Source organism: Dermacentor variabilis, chromosome 3 (genome assembly GCF_050947875.1).
Source record: "Dermacentor variabilis isolate Ectoservices chromosome 3, ASM5094787v1, whole genome shotgun sequence".
NCBI lineage: Eukaryota > Metazoa > Arthropoda > Arachnida > Ixodida > Ixodidae > Dermacentor > Dermacentor variabilis.
The window spans coordinates 55,580,423-55,597,172 of NC_134570.1; the positions used below are offsets into that span (position 1 = coordinate 55,580,423).

The 16,750-nt window shown below is 47.0% G+C and overlaps 1 protein-coding gene across 1 annotated transcript in view; it reads left to right on the forward strand.

Moving 5' to 3' along the window:
- The window catches only part of LOC142575647 (cyclin-L1), a 29,178-nt gene that overhangs the window by 2,624 nt on the left and 9,804 nt on the right, over positions 1–16,750 (forward strand). Inside the window, exons 5-9 of the mRNA XM_075685174.1 lie at positions 4,765–4,829; positions 9,401–9,500; positions 9,601–9,702; positions 11,783–11,924; positions 13,755–13,836. Of these exons, the coding sequence (XP_075541289.1) occupies positions 4,765–4,829; positions 9,401–9,500; positions 9,601–9,702; positions 11,783–11,924; positions 13,755–13,836 (491 nt within the window). The remainder of the gene's footprint in view (positions 1–4,764; positions 4,830–9,400; positions 9,501–9,600; positions 9,703–11,782; positions 11,925–13,754; positions 13,837–16,750) is intronic.

The following is a 16,750-nucleotide window of genomic DNA, read 5'->3' on the forward strand; positions in this document are numbered from 1 at the left end:
GAGGTGGAGTTCCAGTGGTAATCACTACTGTAGCAAGCACACGGGTGTTTTATGGAGGCGAAATGCGAAAACACCCGTGTGCTTAGATTTAGGTGCACGTTAAAGAACCCCAGGCGGTCAAAATTTCCGGAGTCCTCCACTACGGCGTGCCTCATAATCAGAAAGTGGTTTTGGCACGTAAAACCCCAAATATTATTATTAAGCAATGCAGCGCAAGCTATTCTTGTTGGCCAAGTGTAGACAGCGCATGCACACTACATGGATATAAGGGGCTGTAGGAGTAAAATTTCTTTTGTGAAGTGTGTTTCTCCGTATTTTTAACCTCTTTAACGATTCCAGGTTTCCAAATCTGAAAGCTTTAGCTGCTTAGTTTGACACCTCATCGGGGTACTTAACGGGATCCAGGCTTGTTAGCTTCTCTGTCCAGTTTTGGTCTCCTCTGTGGTAGCTGCTTTCCAGTGGCATGCACTTTTAGGCTCGAGGTCGCAGTTTTTTTTGTTTCACCACATCAAAATGCCAATCTGTTGGTGCAAGTAGGGCAGTGTCTCTCTTGTAGCCCTGCTGCTCATTCCATAGCTTTCAAGCTAAGGCCAAGTGCTATACTGTTCTTAACATGTCTGAATGCAGCTTCACAACATAAAGCCATGTCAGGTGCATAGCTTAGTGGATGAGGTTTTTGAAATTTGTTGCACACAACTGTTAGTGAAACTCAGCTGGCTTTTGCTGAATATACTTCTGCACATTTGTGGGCCTTCAGCTAAGTGATAGTCTTATCTCAGGGATAAGCAGCAGAGCTGGGGTCGCTGCAGTTTTATTTGTAACTGAGTCGACATACCTGGCTCTGCGGTTTAGTGGAACACAGTGCATTGCTGGGCAGCCCCTGTAGTGATAGAAACTGGTAGTGATAACATCACTGTGATATCGCAGATTGCAGAGAATTTCTTTTTTTCCGCATTTCGACCATTGTGGTACAGTAAATGTCTTTGAAACTAGTTCAGTCTTTGGCTTCTTTAGAATACAGTGGAGTCTTATTTTTTACCGATAAATATTTAACTAGGTCCCAGTAGACAGCGTCAAAATCCATGGCGTCAAGGCGAGCTGGTGCGGAAATTTCAAACCGGAGTCGCCGCCTGTTGTTGCTCTGGCATCTTTTCTGGTGCACCAGACTCCTTCTTGCATTAAGAGTGGCTTTTTTAATATTGTGGGAAGGTAATTCATTAACAGAGCTAAAATTATTTGTCTCTTTTAAAGTATTACCACTTACGTCTGCACTATATGAAAACTCCTGCGTTTAGCTCGCTTGCTGAATGGCAGTGAGGCCACATGACCAGTGGAAGCTCAGCAAGGTCACCGTTGCAGGGCTTGTTTTCTACCCTTACTTTAGGAATTTGCTGTCCTGCGGGTTCAAACATGAAGGCACCTGCAAGTTGTGTGGGGACACCGAAGTGCCACGTCAGCTTTGCTTATGTGTGTGAGGCCGACTTGCTCTTCGCATTCTTGCTTTTCATGTAACTCTTGTTTCTCTAGCCTCTGTGTACACTGCCCAGCGGTCCCAAACAAGCGTTTAGCCGCACTAGTAGCAGGCACATTCCTGTGGGTCTCACTGCACTGCAATCAGAGGCGATGAACGCTGTAAAGTGCCCCACAGGCTTTATTATACAAAGATTAAGGAGTTACTTCGGTGGTTGTGGTCGCATGTAGCTTACAGGACGCTTATTTGGAACCTGTGGGCTAGTAGCTTTGTTTTTCTACATTGTAGCAAGCACAAAATACCATGTTTAGCTACATTTAAGCTTACCTGCTGATCTAGGGGGCCGAGGTTTGTTGGTGGCAAGTGGTTTACCTGTTTAGGCAAAGGTGCAAGGGGTGCTACACATTTACATTTAAAAGAGTGATGTGCTGTAGAAGTATTCTTGCGGTACTTCATGGAGCCTTCATATCTTGTTTGGCGTGCATAATGGGGGGGGGGGGAATTCCTATCACAGGTATAGATGTGGGCAGGACAACTTGCTTGTTCTGTTTTATGTTTGTGTTTGCACCCTCCCTGCCATTTAAAACTTCGTAGTGCATACAGATGGATGCGTGTTATGCAGTAGTGTTGTGAGCAGCATGAAAGGGAATAATCTGTGGCTGATAGGCTCGAACAACAGGGGCCTTTGCCTAGTATAGCTGGTAAGGAAAGCACAGCTGGGATTACTATAATTTTCAACTGTTGGTTCTCCCTCCACGTAACTGTTTGTTAGGTTTTATTTTTCTTGGCAAATCATTCCTTAGACATGACGCAAGTAGGCCCTGTTACCACTTCACCTTTGGAACAGCAGTTGCCATACCTTCTTGCCGTCGCAAGTAGTGCATCTTCACCACTCTGGAAGATGCAGAAGTAATTTCAGGTGTTTGCGGACCAATGCTTGAGGTGCATACTTAAGCTCATCAGGGTGTCTACCAACCGGGAAAACCGGGAATTCTCAGGGATCTTGAGTAGTCTGGAAAAATTCGGGGAAAACTCAGGGAATTTGGGCCTCTATCAGGGAAAATTAGCGGCAATTTTATTGGAAGGGTCGAAAGTCGCGGTAATGCTGGCTCGAGCAACAGACAGGAATCGCAATGAATCGTCTTTGATGCCCTGTCGTCGGCTGGATGAGTTGCCAGTGTGCAGTCAACGACCGACTTTCCAGATTCCTGATAATTTGGACGGCTTCGCGGCACCGCCACGTACTCCATAGAGTCAACGTATCAGAACGTGTGAAATTTCGGACGCAAGAACCCTTTGCCGTCTGATTTTCCGGACGTTTTGCCGTGACCGCAGGTCCGAAACGGCAATAATCAAAGGCACCACCGCTGCCGTTTTGATTACTTCGCCACCTTGAACCGGCACTCTCGCACGCAGATCCGCTGGCAGCCGTTGCCACCACTGCGGCAACGCTAGGCCTAGCTGCTTCGACGTTTGCTATGAAGCTTCTTGCCGTTGGGTGCCGAGTTTTTCATTGAAAGAATTAGCTGCTGTCAGCAACGGCACGGACTCCGCTTTTGTGGTCCTCGCGATTGGCTTAGAAACATAGAAAACACGGTGCGTTGCATAATGACGGGTCCCGAAAGTCAGTTTCGCCTCTTTACAGAAATGTAACATGGTGAAGCATACGCAAAAGTATTGCAGTGAAGTATAACAAGCGTGGGAAGGGTATTGCCACGGAAAACAGTATGTATTCCTTAATTATACACACGTGCACCCGGTATTTCCTGTCACAGTACGAGCGCCGACATGCCTAATATGTGTACCGACAGTCCTTCAGAGCGTTTTTGAACGTGCCTGTGGCGGTTTGAGCCCCTAAGGGCAGTAAATGACACGCTTTTATTATTTTCCAACTGGCCGATTTTTCGAAAGTTTTCGCGACCCCTAGGGAGTTCTAAAAATCGGCCGTGTACTGTGCAACTGACCAAGATGCTTCAAATGGTCATTGGGGCGAACGAGTGGCAGAAGGAGGACAAGAACAGAAATGATGTACGCATTGAGGAATAAACGGGGAAGGAAGCTTGCTGCCGCCGTTTTGAAGGAGCTTGAGCTCAAAAAACAAAGTTTTGGCTGATGCCGACATGCAGGTGTCCCGCATCCAAACCAAAATAAACTCTTTAAAGCAGTGAAACACAACACTCAGGCGTCGTGCGCGGGCTGAGAGTATGTCAGGACAGTTGAGGTTGACTTACGAGCGGTTGAGAGAGAATCTCAATTGTGACAGAGTTCGGGCCTTATACCACTGAGCTTGCTATCAGTTGGTAGAAATAGCTCATATTCGAATATATTTGCTTCTATGTGTGTCTCCTTTTTATTCGTATTTGTGAATGTCTGACTTATTCGCAATTTTTTTCGAGGACACTTTATTTGCTGTGCATTTTACTAACCCCTGCCTTCTATTCTCTTTTTGAATAACATAAACACTACTCCTTAGTATTCAAATTGGATTAAGTCGCTTTTTAAATTTTTTCATGTGCTTACTCGAGAGTGACAGCATCAGGCGATATGGATTCAGCCCGTCTTGACATAAAACATAGTTCTGCATCACTCAGGAAATGGGCAAAGGCACTCAGGGAAAACCTGGAAAACTCAGGGAATTTGGAAATGTCAACTTGGTAGACACCCTGCTCATTGTGCTCGTGTAGTATGACAAACAAGTGGCACGACTAGCTTACATTGGGGTAACAATGTTATGACATTGTACTGTATGCTACATTCCCAACAGCCTACTTGCAAAGAAAACGGATGTGGAAGGGTTGCCAGCAGTCAATAGGACAGCGGAGCTTTTTCCTCTCACATTTATTTACAACTGCAGCGTGTTACATTGGGTATGAAGTGCGAGTACTTGGCCCATGCAACGTATTCCTTCCACACTGCTCATGACAGTGCTTGAGGTACAGTAGATGTAGTGACGTTGCAAGCTTTAGTTGCTGGTCAAGTAGCAGTATAATGGGCTAGTGTTTGCATAAGCAGGGTTCGAAGTCTATGCAATTTGGGAACATACCTGGCAGGCTGGCAGATTAATGAAAAGTAGCTTCTCATTTTTGCCATGCCGTTTGTGGGAGAGCTGCTTGGATATGCCATGTTTGGTAGCAGGCATGAGATTGTCAGGGAAGGCTTAAGTGTAGGTAAGCATGGTAGGTGTTCTGACAGGTGCCGAGAGAAGCCCAATTACCCTGGTGAAAACATGTGGTCGAAGCCCTCGCCAACAGCTCCGCAGCTGTCTATAACTCTGTGTGTTTGGGATGTTTCAGATTATTGTCACGTTATTACAAGTGTTGGACTGTGAGAAGAATATGAAGTTGATGCAGGCAGCATGGTAAGCATCGCACATTTTCATCCTCTCTTTATTGTTAACGATAAAGCTCTCTTCTATTGTTTCCACTCTATGCATGTGTGACAGAAGGCCGTGAAATGTTGCATCCTGGGGAAGGGGAGGGGAAAAAAAAAAGGAGAGGTGGCTGGGTGGTGGGGGACACATTGGAACAGCGTGTTTCAGACATGTAGTCCAGCTGTGCTACTTAGGGGTCGCACGGTGCCCAAACTTGAGAGTTTGTGTTCGCATTTCACGGCTTTTGAAGCATACTGAGAAGGCGTTCTGCAAGCGTTCGAGGTCTCACTTTGTGTGCGTGCGCTCCCCTCATTGAGCTGGCGTCCCTCACTAAGCTCGGTAAGCAAAGCCATGGTAGTGAGTGTCAGCTGCCTTTCTTGTGCATTTGTTTCTACAAAGGCTCCGTTTTATGGGTTGCTGTTAATCATTGATGAGCGTAGCCAAATGATAATGCAAAGTAGCTGCTTGCCCGAGAAGCCTTTGATGGCCTACCGCGGCAACATACTGCATTGCTTTGTTTTGCTGCTACCCATCATTTTGCGTTCATCACAGTTGCCGAGTGACTGATGTAAGCTGCTTGTTGTACGAGGACTCTTTGTGTTCGATTATGCTGAATTTTTTGTCATGGACTTCTTCGAACAGAACCTGTTAGAAACTTGCCCTTGCTTCTTTCTGTGAAAAAAAAAAGAAAAGATCAATAAACTGGTATAACCGCCAGGAACATGTACTTTGTGTCTGCTGATAAAGATTGCATGCTACCCTGCACTTTTTCTTTGAGGAAAACAGCCCTCTTTGCAGCTATTTTTTCACCATCCTTCACGCGAGTGACATTGTTTCTGTATTGTGAAGCCTTTACGCGTGGAGAAAAGAAATAGGAAATGCGCCTTGTGGTTTTTCTGCGTGTTGTCGTTTTCTGTTTTTTTTTTTTTGCATTTCTGTGCCTTCTGTGTTGTTGTGTTTGTGCGCCCTTGTGGTGGTGACTGGCATTAATGGGGTGACTTCTGGGTTTTCACCTAACAGAGCTTAGGTGAGCTGACTGAGGTGGTAAGTAGGTGCGATACACCTGAGAGAGAGCCACCCTGCCAGCGGCGTGCCCAACCCACCTGGGAAGAGAGAGAATGCCTGGCACACAACGCGGGTGCTTCCTCCTCTCCCCCCGTCCGGGCGGGACGCACTCGGCCGGTGGACTGGGTCCCTCCCCGCCCCTTGCATTCGGGCCCGCTCCCTGTGCCTGGTGTGCGTTTGTTTGGTGGCCCTTGTGCTCTGATGCCTCCTCCCCTTTGTCTGCTCTTTGGTGCCACTCCTGACCCACTTGGTGCCTTCCTCAGCTTCCTTTTCTTTTCCTTATCGTCTAATGACAGGGCCCTCGTTTTTTTGGGGGAAATGTTTAGGTCCATAGCTCAGAATTTAGCTAAGCATAGCCACGGTTGGCGAACATTATCAAACCATCAGCAAAAAAAAAAGAAGACCATCGCCACCCCTGCCTTGGTGTAGCGTAAATCTTTGGGATTGTAGCTGCCAAAGCTTACTGAGCTAGCAGAAAGGAAGGTTGTCCTGATAAGCCCTGTCTTATCGGAGGACAAAGGCCAACATTCTTACTTGAGATTTTAGCTGAGATCAATCACAGTTGGCGAACATTATAGAGCTGGCATCAAAGGAGCCTCCATTGCCACCCCTGTCTTGATGCTGTGTAAATTCTGAAGTGCTCGCTGAGGTTGTAGTCGAGGGGCCGCAAAGCTTATTTAGCTAGCAGAGGGAGGAATGATTGTCTTGACAACCACTATCTAATCAAAGACTAGAGGCCTTGCGTGACATTGTAGTTGAGCATTCGCAGAAGCTGAGCTAGCAGCAACTCTTGGAAGGTGCAGAGATACTTGCGTTAAGATTGTAACTCTGAACATTTGCTTTAGCTGAGCTAGCACTGAGGGAATCTGTCTCCACGCTTGTATTGGTTCAGGGTAAATTCCCAGAGGTTTGTAATGAGATTGTAGTCTGGCAGTCACTGGAGATGAGCTAGCAGCAAGTCTTGGAAACGAGATAAATGCTAAGATGCTTGGCTTGAAATCGTAGCTCGGAACATTTGCTCACTGAGCTAGCAGCAACGACAGCAGTCTTCATCCTTGTCTTGGTCAAGGCTGAATGCTAAGAGGCCCTCTATTGAGATCGATGGTTCAGCACTTGTTGCTATAACTGACTTAAGCTAGTAACGGAGCTGCTAGCCTTCACTCTATTTTGGGCATGATGTTGACGTCGCGCTTGTAAAGAATTGATAACAGAACATACATGTTGCATATGCACTTCAGCTGATAGAATTAACATCAAACAATGCTGCCTTCTAAAATATGGTACCTTTCTTGCCCCCTCAAATGTGACCGCGCAGCTTAAGAAACTATCTGCAAAGTATGCAGTCCTGTAAACGGTCAGCTTCTATTTGTTCCATTGCCTACAAATGTTAACATTCTAATGACCTTCTTGAAAAGCGTAGAACAAAACGGAGGTTCAAAAGATGGAGGCTTGAAGTGATCAAGGGGGTCTAACAAGGGCTGACTCGGGCTTGAGTCGGCCCTTTGCCAACGACTTGACAAGATTTGTCTTCATCAGGGCAACAACTGCTTACCCTGACAAAGGCAAGTCCGTTTGTCAAAACATTGGCTCCAGCCCGAGACATCCTTCATTAAACCACCGCTGATTACTGACCTTAAATTGTTTGCGGTACTGTGTTAACATTGTGCCATGTGTTGCAGGGCTAAAGCTTATCTATAGCTAAAGCTTATCAAACTGGGAACAAATCAAGCTGTCTTTCTAAATGGGGCTGACTTGCTTTTTCCGTCTTTGCCTCTTTGAAGTGTGTAAAACGCTGAAGTCAGTGCTTAAAGTTGTTGAAAAGATGTGCAGCTTACTTAGCAGCAAGGAAAGCGATCTTAAAATGAACCTTCAGAAGTCCCTTTATATCATTGCATTTAAGTGTTTATCTGCAAGCATTGATGAGTGTTTGTCTAGAAAGGTTAGCCTGCTGTTTTATTGATAGCTCTGGTTTGCCTATAAACCGTAAATACTCGGCAAGGAAGCTTGTGTGATTTTTCTGCCCCTTAGTTGGTGGTGTTAACGTAATGCAAACCTTGAATGTCTCACACGTTTTGCTTGGCTTTTATGTGAGATCATTGCAGTCTTGTAGACTCTGGACGTTGCGACGCAACATGGTTGATACTTTGTGGTGGTCACATCAGAGTTGGTACGTATTCCGAAGTGGATCTTGCTTAATGTAGGCCTCAAGAATATTGCTTTTTTTTTTTTTTGTGTGTGTGGATGTTGATGCGAGGCCTCTGCGGAAAATGGGGCGCTCACGAAGAGAGTGGCCCGCGCACCGGAGACGCATTCATTACCGTCGCGGATTTGGAACTTTTTGCCCTCTGGGGAGCTTCCCTTGCTCCCAGGGAAGCGTTCCGGAGGTGCCTCACTCCGATGTGCTGCCCTGTGCGCTTTCGCGAACGCCCCATCTTAGCCGTCCCCCGTGCACATTTGCTTTTGTGTGTGTGCCTGGACGCACGGCATCGGCCGCGCGCGCCGGGACAGTGACTGCACGTGAGAAGGCTCCTCGGTCGTGGCACTCTCCCTTTGCTGCCCATTGACGGCGCAAAGGGGCGGGCCACGCGTTTTTTTGTGATGCCACCTGCCTGCTCTTTATTCCTGGTCTTCAATGAGAAGAACGCGTGGTGCTTGGACAGTTCATGGTCAGCGTGGGACCCTGCAATGGTTGCCAATGGCACTGGACTCATAAGACGGACACTGCGGAGGGGCGATGAGCTGCCATTGTGTTACATTTTTTTGGGAACAGCGAGATCGCTTCTTGCAGACTGCCACCCTGGGAGGAAATGCCTGACTGTGCTGACAGGGAGAGTCCCCTTCAGGCTCTCCAGGTATGCACACGCTCTCCTTTTGTTTTTTTTGGAAAGCATGGCTGGTTTCGGAGGGGGTAGGTGTGATGTTTGAAGCACAGGAGGAGCTTGCTGGGTGGTGTGTGATCAGTGGAAGGAACAAACTCTTTTCAGTGTGCCTCCCTACTGTGGACATTGGGGGGGGGGTTGGTGGATTCAGTGACTCCGTTGATGGAAGTCTTCCTTTGGCTTAGCCCAATGGACTGACCGACTGGACTTGGTACTTGGACACTCGTGCATCTCGACCGAAGCCTCGTCCGCCTCTTTCATCCAGCATTTGGAAATTTGTGTGTGATGTCTTGCCGAATGTAAAGGTGGGTGACCATCCCTGTGGACTCTTATCTTATACCCGCAATTTGTTGTCAGTGTTATCTCTTTAATGTCTCTGGAAAAAGATGCAGAAGGTGACACGCTGGCTTGACTCTGGAAGAGGAACATATTGATCGTTGCTCTAATTTTGTGCTTGTTTAACAAAAGTGAGGTGCCGAAACACTTGCAGGAACCCCTTCTCGGTATGCAGTCCTTTGCAGATGTCTGATAATGTTGCTTGCTGTACGCGACACGTGTGATGCTGCCCTTCAGCACGGTTTTTGCTGATGGTCCTTTCTTTCTTGCCATGCGCAGGAACTACATGAACGACAGCCTGCGCACGGACATTTTCGTTCGGTACAGTCCCGAGACAATAGCCTGTGCCTGCATTTACCTCAGTGCAAGATTGCTACAGGTGAGGTCTGCGTCTGTGGCATGTACTGTCTTCCAAGGGAGTGTGCAGGCTTGACATTGTAGTGAAGTCTGAAGTTGTCATGTTTTTGCCCATGTTGCAGATTCCACTACCCAACCAGCCTCCGTGGTATGCAGTCTTTAACGTTCAGGAGGAGGACATCCAGGACACCTGCAGACGAGTTCTGGCAATCTATTGTAGAAAGGTGCGTGTTGTGTTCGCTTAAAACTGGTTGGGAGAGACTGCTTTTCACCTTAAGGTCCTCTCTATTGGCTTCACTTTCTGCACTAGCTCACGACAGTGCGGAAAGAAAGAACATTGCCTCAGTCATTTATTTTCTGATGTGCATTACTTGTTTACTTTGGCCATGCTGCTGCTTTACACAAGGAGCAGTATCTTTGTGTTAGATTACTTTTGTGTTCGCATGTGCCTGTTGTAGCTTTTCCAGTGAGGTGGGCCATTCGGATGACACAAGGTTGTACAGTATGCAGGATACCGTTAATCTCCTGTGTTTTCGATCATAACTTGAAGGTCCGAGCATTCTTTGTATCGCACTATGACACAGTTACCTTAACACAGTCTTGATATAAATTTGGCTAAATGTATGTACTTTGTGTAAGTGTTCCTTATTTGATGTAACAACTGTAAAGCAGACATCTTTTTTACCATAGTGTCGGTACACTACGGAACTGGATTTGCATGTTAAGATTTCTGTCAGCCAAAGGATAAAGATACTTCACTGTGTAAATAGAAGGGGAGGGAGATGAAGTCGTTAGAGGAAGATCAAATACCGTATTTACTCGCATAATGATCGCACTCGCGTAATGATCGCACCCTTAAATTTTGTCTTCAAAATTCGATTTTTTAAAATTTCCCGTGTAATGATCGCACCCCGAACTTGCCGCAGCGATATGTCGTGTGCCAAGTCTACCTAATAATGATCGCGCTTACCATCTGTCGAATGCTACGCGAACGACTCTTCCAAGACAAGCCAAGCGGCCTGCACGCACCAAACATTCTTAAGTAGATGCCTCATTTCATTACTTTCATCACTCTCCGCACTTCCATGACAAAAAGAGGTACAACCAAACTTGTCTTTATTATGGGTAGGCTTTATAATGGTTGATCAAAAACAACAAAAACAAAAAAGGCGCACTTCGATTCTTTTCATCTGCAATCGTGAGCACGCAACAAATCGCGCGCGGCAATGATAGTAGCCACGTTTACTCTGATACGTTAAAAGTGTACCCTATTAATACGCCGACGTTTGTAACACAGCTAAGATATTCGCCCACCCTTAGCGGAAAGTATTAGGATAGTAGTGAAGACAGATGCCGCAGTTTCCGCAGCACGCCGGCCATGAATTTCTATGTCACTGGCAGCTAAGCGCGCCCATCTGTTTCTGTCCCCTCAAAGTGGACATGGCTACATTATTGCCGCAAACTTGCCGATATTAACGATATTATTCATCACTGATACGGAAGAAACTGTTTCAATGCACGTCATGTACTCACGAGAAGAAAGAAAAATCGCGTATGGCACGTTCGGCTTGCTTCGCCGGCCGCCACTTTTGCTTTGGTGTCCCGCACCTGCAATCCCGCAGCAAACTCGGGACGAAAAAAAATTTTTTTTTTCGCGGGAAATTTACCCCGCGTAGTGATCGCACCCCTGAATTTGCGTCAATTTTTCTGACAAAAAAGTGCAATCATTATGCGAGTAAATACGGTATATAGCAGATGTAGCGAAGTAGGTTTTCGTCCTAGTGTTTGACGTGCCTGTTACAACTAAATTTAGTAAAAGTTATTTAGAAAAGGGCATTAAGGGATGACTCCAATTTGATGGAACCCAAAAAGCGAATCTTCCTGGCCATTTTGTAAAGACTTGGTGAACAATGAGGGCACATTAGCTATACCACTGCTATGAGAAAAAAAAATTACAAAGGTTTTCTGGACGCTAACCTCCATGCTGCTCAGTGTCACAATTAACATCAAAAGTCGCTTTCTCACCTGCTTTGAGATCTGTGACAATTACCTTTGTCACGGTAACCCTATGCATAAGCTATGGTGAGCAAATTGTTGTGAAAGGCAGATATATGGTGGGACAGCCACTGGGCGGCTGTTAACATTGACACTGAGGTTATGCTTTGCCGTCCCTGTGCGGTCTTGCTCGCGTTGTTCAAGGAGTTGGTAGATAGGAGACAGAGGCTTGTGTGACAGTGTGTGTTGAAAGGAGAGTTGCGCAAATGCGCTTTGCAGCATGAGTGATGTCGCCTACTGTGCTAACAGCCCGATTCGGAGGCCCTGGAGAAGAAGGTCGAGGAGCTGAAGAAGGCCCACCTGGAAGCCAAGCTGCGGGCCAAACTGGCCTCGGGGACCTCAACACCTACTCTTGGCAACGGCTCCAGCTTTTCACCTAGCTCTAGGAACAGTAAGTGCTGCGGCTTTGATCATTGCTTGCCATTGTTCACTCGGCTTTCGTTGGTCCTTCGGACAAAAGTTTCTTTTGGGCGCTGGGGTTTGTGTAGTTTACAGGGAAAGTTGTATAGCATATCTGCAGTTCCCTCTAAAACTTTATAATAAAAAGGCGTAACAATGCAAGGGGCAGGAGGAATAGAAGGAAAAGGACGAAGTGCTTGACTTTCTGTACATGTACAAAACACAGGCCCAGTTTAGCATTCTGTTGCAGTTTCATTCCTGTGTAACCTGCTTCCCTGCTTCTGGTATGGTTTCTGCTCGTGTCTCTAACGCAGTACTCAGAACACATCCACAGAACGACACAGATGCCATGTCAATGTTTGGTTTCTCCCATGTATGTCTGTGTGATGATGTGTATGTGCCACCTAGTCGTGGCAGCTTTATATGCTAGGTGCTGCTATAGAAGCTATCCCTGCTGAGGGAGTTATTCGTCAAATTGATGGAAGCTAGGTCTGTCAAGGCAGTTCTTGGTTGCATTGGTTAACAGTTGCCATCTGATGTAATTCATACTGCTTCGGGGCACTGCCACCATAGATCTAAGGTATAAGGATGACCAAAGTTTCAGAAGCCTTGCAGCTTAGTTTGATCAGCACCACCATGGGCTAATTTAGTCACCGTGACAAGCCGGAAAAGAGGTGATTTTGTTTTGATACACAAGTTGCCAACTGCACCGAAATCATGAGACAAGTGAACTCAAGCCACTAGTGGTGAGCTTGTAGTGGCTGCATTTTTGCTTTGTCATGAGTGTTTTGCACATCTGGCGTTTTTTTTTTTTTTTTCACATATTAAATAGCAATATAGTCTCTGAAGACTTCATTGGCTGCTTTTCGAATTTTTGCCATTCAGAATCAAGCAGCTTGAAGTGGTGCCATTTCCTTTCCACGCTTCATGTCACATGCTGCTATGCGTTGACAAGTATTTTTGGCCAGTTGAGTAATAAAGTCGCTTTATTAATACAAAATAATTACAGTCGACTCACGTTACAGCGGACCCTGACAGTCCGACACAAAACTGTTTTATCCGAAATCCGTCATGTCCAAAATGCCTAACTTCCCTAACTCTCATCACATCGTAATGTCTAACAACTTTATTGCAAAGAGTGAGTGATGAATCTTAAATTAAAAAAGCAAACAAATAAAGGCACAGTTTTGGCCGAAAGGCGAAGCATCGATTGCGACTGAAAAAGCGAGCAAATTAACCTTCATGCTGTCTGCTTAGAAAGCACAGCGTATACGAAGCTACACCGGCACTGAGTGCCCGCATCGCTGATTGCTTTCGAGATAGGCACCTGCGCCATAAGCAGCAGCCGTCGGAGTAGACCCTCCCCCCCCCCATCCCTCTCTCTAGCCTATCCCCAGTGCTTTGCTTGACCTTCCTCCCTGGCGCGCGCAGTATTGTGCCGCGATCGTTGGCTGACCCTCACAAGTCAGTTGTCGGCTTGTGTCGACACAGCAAAAGTATGTTTTGTACGCCCGATATTGAAAAGAGAAACGCCACTAATTTCGTCTGCTGTAGCACGGTCCGTTAAAAGTGAACTTCGTTGCATTAATAAAATAAGTAGAACAAACTAAGTCTAAAATATGGTCTGTTATATCCGAAAGGTTGTTATATGCGGGTCCGTTGTAACGAGCGTAGAGCTGGCCCTTGCCGAGTCCAAGCTATCGGCCAGCGACTTGACAGGAAGGTTGATTGATCATTTGCGCAGATTCGACTTTCGCATGTTTCTTGCTTGTTGTTTGATACAATGATGTGATCTGTTCTTGTGTTGTTTCTTCTTAACCAGACTCGCCAAGGCAGTCACCCACGCTAGACTCATCGACCAAAAAGAAGGAGGAAACAAAACCCGTAGTTGAGCGAAGCCCCAGGTATGTTGGGAATTGTTTGGTGCGAACTATTATGTGGGTGGAGCAGAAGCTGCTGAAATGGGTGTGATGTCAATTGGGAGCTATCCACACATGCAACTAAAGAAGCAAACATTTATATGGCAATAATGTTGCCACATATTCCTGTAATGCCCAGCACATCATATATGCTACGCTGAGCTTGATACCTGAAAATTCTGATTTAAGCAGAAGAAACCTAACCCATAGTGTATCATAGTTTTTTTTTTTTTAATTTATTTTGCTGGAGCAAGTTTTATCCACCTATACAGAAATGCACCTTAACCCTCTATGGTGCCATATATTGAAGAATTAACTGAAAATATTTATTGCTGGCTCATTGCAGCTAGTAAACCAGTTGTAAACCATTGTGCAAGAATGAATTCGTTTATGTAAGAAATACAATAAACGACAGATTTTTTGGACATGTACGATAATTCGGAGATGCCTTCGCGTCAACGTACCCCATAGAGTCTATGTACAGTCGAACCTCGATGTATCGAACAGCGCAGTAATCGCGAAATAGTTCGATATAGCCAGAATTCGATATATAAGATCACATAAAAAAATGCATCAAAAGCTTCTGCAAATCAATCAATGAATCGACGGCGCAGTCAGGAATCGTTCGGTTGTGCCGCGTGCAATTAGCTTAGGCTGCGCATATTTCGTCAGGCACACGAAGTCAGCGTGGTCTAGGCCAATCGCGCGCGGCACGACCGAATATGCACTGGAGGCTCGTGCCGGCACGACCGGTACGAGCCTCCAGAAGTTGGCTTTCCCTCGCGGCATGTCTCCATCCAACCACTCCCTACTGTGACTGCGCTGCATCGAGCGAGCCATTGACACCCCCCCCCCCCCCCCCTGAAGAAATGATCCTGGCCTGCCCGCAGCGCTTGCTCACACAGCCACACAGAGGCTCTTTTGCCCTCGTCGTGCAAGATGGCACAAGTGTCAGTTGTCTCACCGCTTTTCTGGTTAATTGTGGTTGCGCCTTGTGGGCCTTCTCTCACAGTGTTGCCGTGATGAAGCGGCAGAATTTGCCTTTTGCCATGAAGCTCAAAATCGTGAATCGGGTCGAACGTGGTGAGAAGTCAGATGACCCCGCAGCGTGCAAGATTCCGAGTACAGTCGAACCCGACTATATCGAACCCGTTTACATCGAATTATGCCATATATCGAACAATTTCTGGACACGGTATAGTTACAATGAGTATATATAGCAAAAATTACGCATACAGCGAACAAAACTAGTAGCGACTCCCGATATATCGAACGTCAAGCGGCGGAAAGTGCCCCCGGAAGTTGGCTTTCCCTCACGGTGACGGGAAAACACGGCAATGCGGCTCCATCCAACGGCTCTCCCTACGTGACCGCGCTACCTCGGAGCCGCCGACACCCCCCTACAAAAAATGATCCTGGCCCGCCCGCCCGCAGCGCTTGCTCAGACAGCCAATCAGAAGCTCTTGTGCCCTCGTCGTGCAAGATGGCGTTAGTGCGAGTTGTCTCACTGCTTATCTGATTCAGTGTGTGCGCCTTCTCCCGCAGTGTTGCCGTGATGAAGCGGCAGAATTCGCCTTTCGTCGTGAAGCTCGAAATCATAAACCGGGTCGAACGCGGTGACAAGTAGGATGTCCCCGCAACGTACAAGATTCCGAGGTGCACTCTCGGCACGATCTTGAAGGGGGAAATTAGGGCTAAAGCGGCCTAACTCGCGACCTGGTGCCCGTAGTGCCCGTGGCGCCCGACGCGTACGCACGGCCGTGTGCGAGTGGTTCATCCAAAATAGCTTCAGCCGTACCGACTTCCGCGTGCTCGGTGATGACTGTAAATTCTGATTAATGCGACGAAGCCGTTGTCGTTGTTGCCGAAGTTTGGAGCGAGCTGTCAGAATTTCCGGAAGCTGTTGACGAATCAACGGTGGACGAGTTTGTGAGCGCAAATGACGGTGTCGCGACCACGGGAGAGCCCGGAAACGAAGACTACATTGCAGACATCGTCCCGAGCACAAGTGAAAATGGGCACTACGAGGAAAGCAACGACCGTCTTTGGCCCACATCTTCCGAAGTGATTGGTGCGCTCGCACTAGTCCGGTGCTTCTGCGCGAATGCGGAAGTTTGCGGCCTCAACTGCTCCGACTCCTTAGACAACGCGGGGAAGTGCGTGCCTCGCACGCAGCGAAATTGCCCAAGCAGAAGGAAATGCAGGACTATTTCGTGCGAAACTAAGCTAGTTTCATCAATAAAGTGATTTTATAAATAGTATGTGCTTTTATGACATCCAATTATTTAGCAGGCTTATATCGAATTATGCTCTATATCGAACTGATAGGCATTTTTTTGCGAGTTCGATATAGCCGGGTTCGACTGTAGCACTCTCAGCACGATCTCGAATAAGGGGGAGATCAGGGCTAAAGCAGACAAACTCATGACCTGGTGCCCGTGTCGCACGACGCATACGCACGGCCGTGTACAAGTGCTTCATCCGAAATTGCTTCAGACGTGCCGGCTTCCGCGTGCCGGTGGTGACTGAAAATTCTGATGAGTGTGACGAAGCCGTTCCCGGTGTTTCCGAAGTTTGGAGCGAGCTATCAGAATATCCGGAAGTCATTAAGGGGTCAATGGTTGACGAGTTTGAGTGCAGATGATGGTGTTGCGACCACGGGAGAGCCCAAAGACAAAGACTACCTTGCCGACATCATACCGAGCACAAGGGAAAGTGGGCACTATGAGGAAAGCAATGATGGTCCTTTGCCCACATCCTTCGAGGTGACTGGTGCACGCGCACTAGTCTGGTCCTTCTGCGCGAATGTGGAAGGTTGCGGCCTCGGCTGCTCCGACTCTTTAAACAATGTAGCGAAGTGTGTGCGTCGCAGGCAGCGAGATTGCCCAAGCAGAAGAAA